General features: G+C 49.4%; 1 protein-coding gene across 1 annotated transcript; it reads right to left on the reverse strand.

Moving 5' to 3' along the window:
* Positions 1-439: 439 nt before the first annotated feature.
* FOIG_16923 (uncharacterized protein) lies at positions 440-601 on the reverse strand (the record flags this gene model as incomplete). Its single annotated transcript, XM_031218403.1, has 1 exon — positions 440-601. One exon carries the CDS (start codon positions 599-601, stop codon positions 440-442), a length of 162 nt encoding a protein of 53 aa, XP_031051883.1.
* Positions 602-1,165: the final 564 nt, after the last annotated feature.

Below are 1,165 nucleotides of genomic sequence, written 5' to 3' on the forward strand. Positions count from 1 at the left end.
AAGCAGGCAGCGTCGTAGACGGAAAAGTACCACCCATCCTCGGCCTCAAATTCCATGGCAGAGACACTAGTACTATAAAGCTCGCACTGGTTACCACTGGTAAAACCGATTGACTTGCAGTCATCCCTTTTTTCACACTCAGCTTTACATCCCGCCAAATCGTACTGTTGGAAAAGGGTGATCAAATAGACATGGCTGTCCTTGAAGAGGCCTGTTTGACCGCAGACAGGCTCTGGTTTATTTGCGCAGCCGGATGTGGCAGCTCCAGATTCTTTTGTGCAAGATTGAGAGGTGGGGGTCTCAGGAGCGATAGTTGTAGGTCTTTGTTCTACCATGGTCGATGCGACGGACTCGGCGATCGAGGTCGTGAAGGCGTTTGAAAGCGTGTCTTGAATCATGGTCCCCGAAGGGTGACTGGTAGAAGCAAACGAGGAAGTATTCACAACAGTAGGACCAGGTTGGTTTTCAGGACGCCCCGTCCTTGTAGGCTCCTCTCCCGGGGTTTGATATGCGGTAGTTGACAGACCAGTTTCGCTATCAGACTTTCCCATAACATCAGTATATACTGGAGAGGTACCAGCAGCGGACGGGAAATTTTCATTGCCCGTCAACTGAGACTGGATGGACGAGTATGAAGGAGCGCCAGGCCTACAAACACCTGCTTGAGCTCCGACGGCGAGGGCAACCACGGCGGCAGTACGAAGCGTCAGGACGACTAACATAACGTATAGGGGAGTTGTATGGAGATACAATTCGTTCTAGTTCAGAAGAATGGAAGAAAGGTAATGAATAAAATACGATGATATTTATAATACCGTATTGCGCACTCGCATTTCTCGCTACACTACAGCATGCTCTTTGTGAGTTCCGAGGTAGGTACCAGTGAGTTACTGCATGGATCCACCTTATATGCCAATGTATCGTCCAAACCAGGCTGTTTCGAGGGGCTCGTAAGCAAAACCTAGCTTAGAGGGAGATCCATCCAAAGGCATCGCGGCTTCCTGGAACTCAGGATGCAGTCGTATCGACGTGAAAAGAAATTCGGGTGTACAAAAATGGTAATTCTATAGCTGCAAGGCTTATTGCAGGAGAGAAAGCCTCGGGTGCACCACAGTGTATGCAGGGCGTTGTTTGTTCACTCTGAGCTTCGCTTACGGGGTAGATA

The sequence above is a fragment of the Fusarium odoratissimum genome, assembly GCF_000260195.1.
Source record: "Fusarium odoratissimum NRRL 54006 unplaced genomic scaffold supercont1.326, whole genome shotgun sequence".
NCBI lineage: Eukaryota > Fungi > Ascomycota > Sordariomycetes > Hypocreales > Nectriaceae > Fusarium > Fusarium odoratissimum.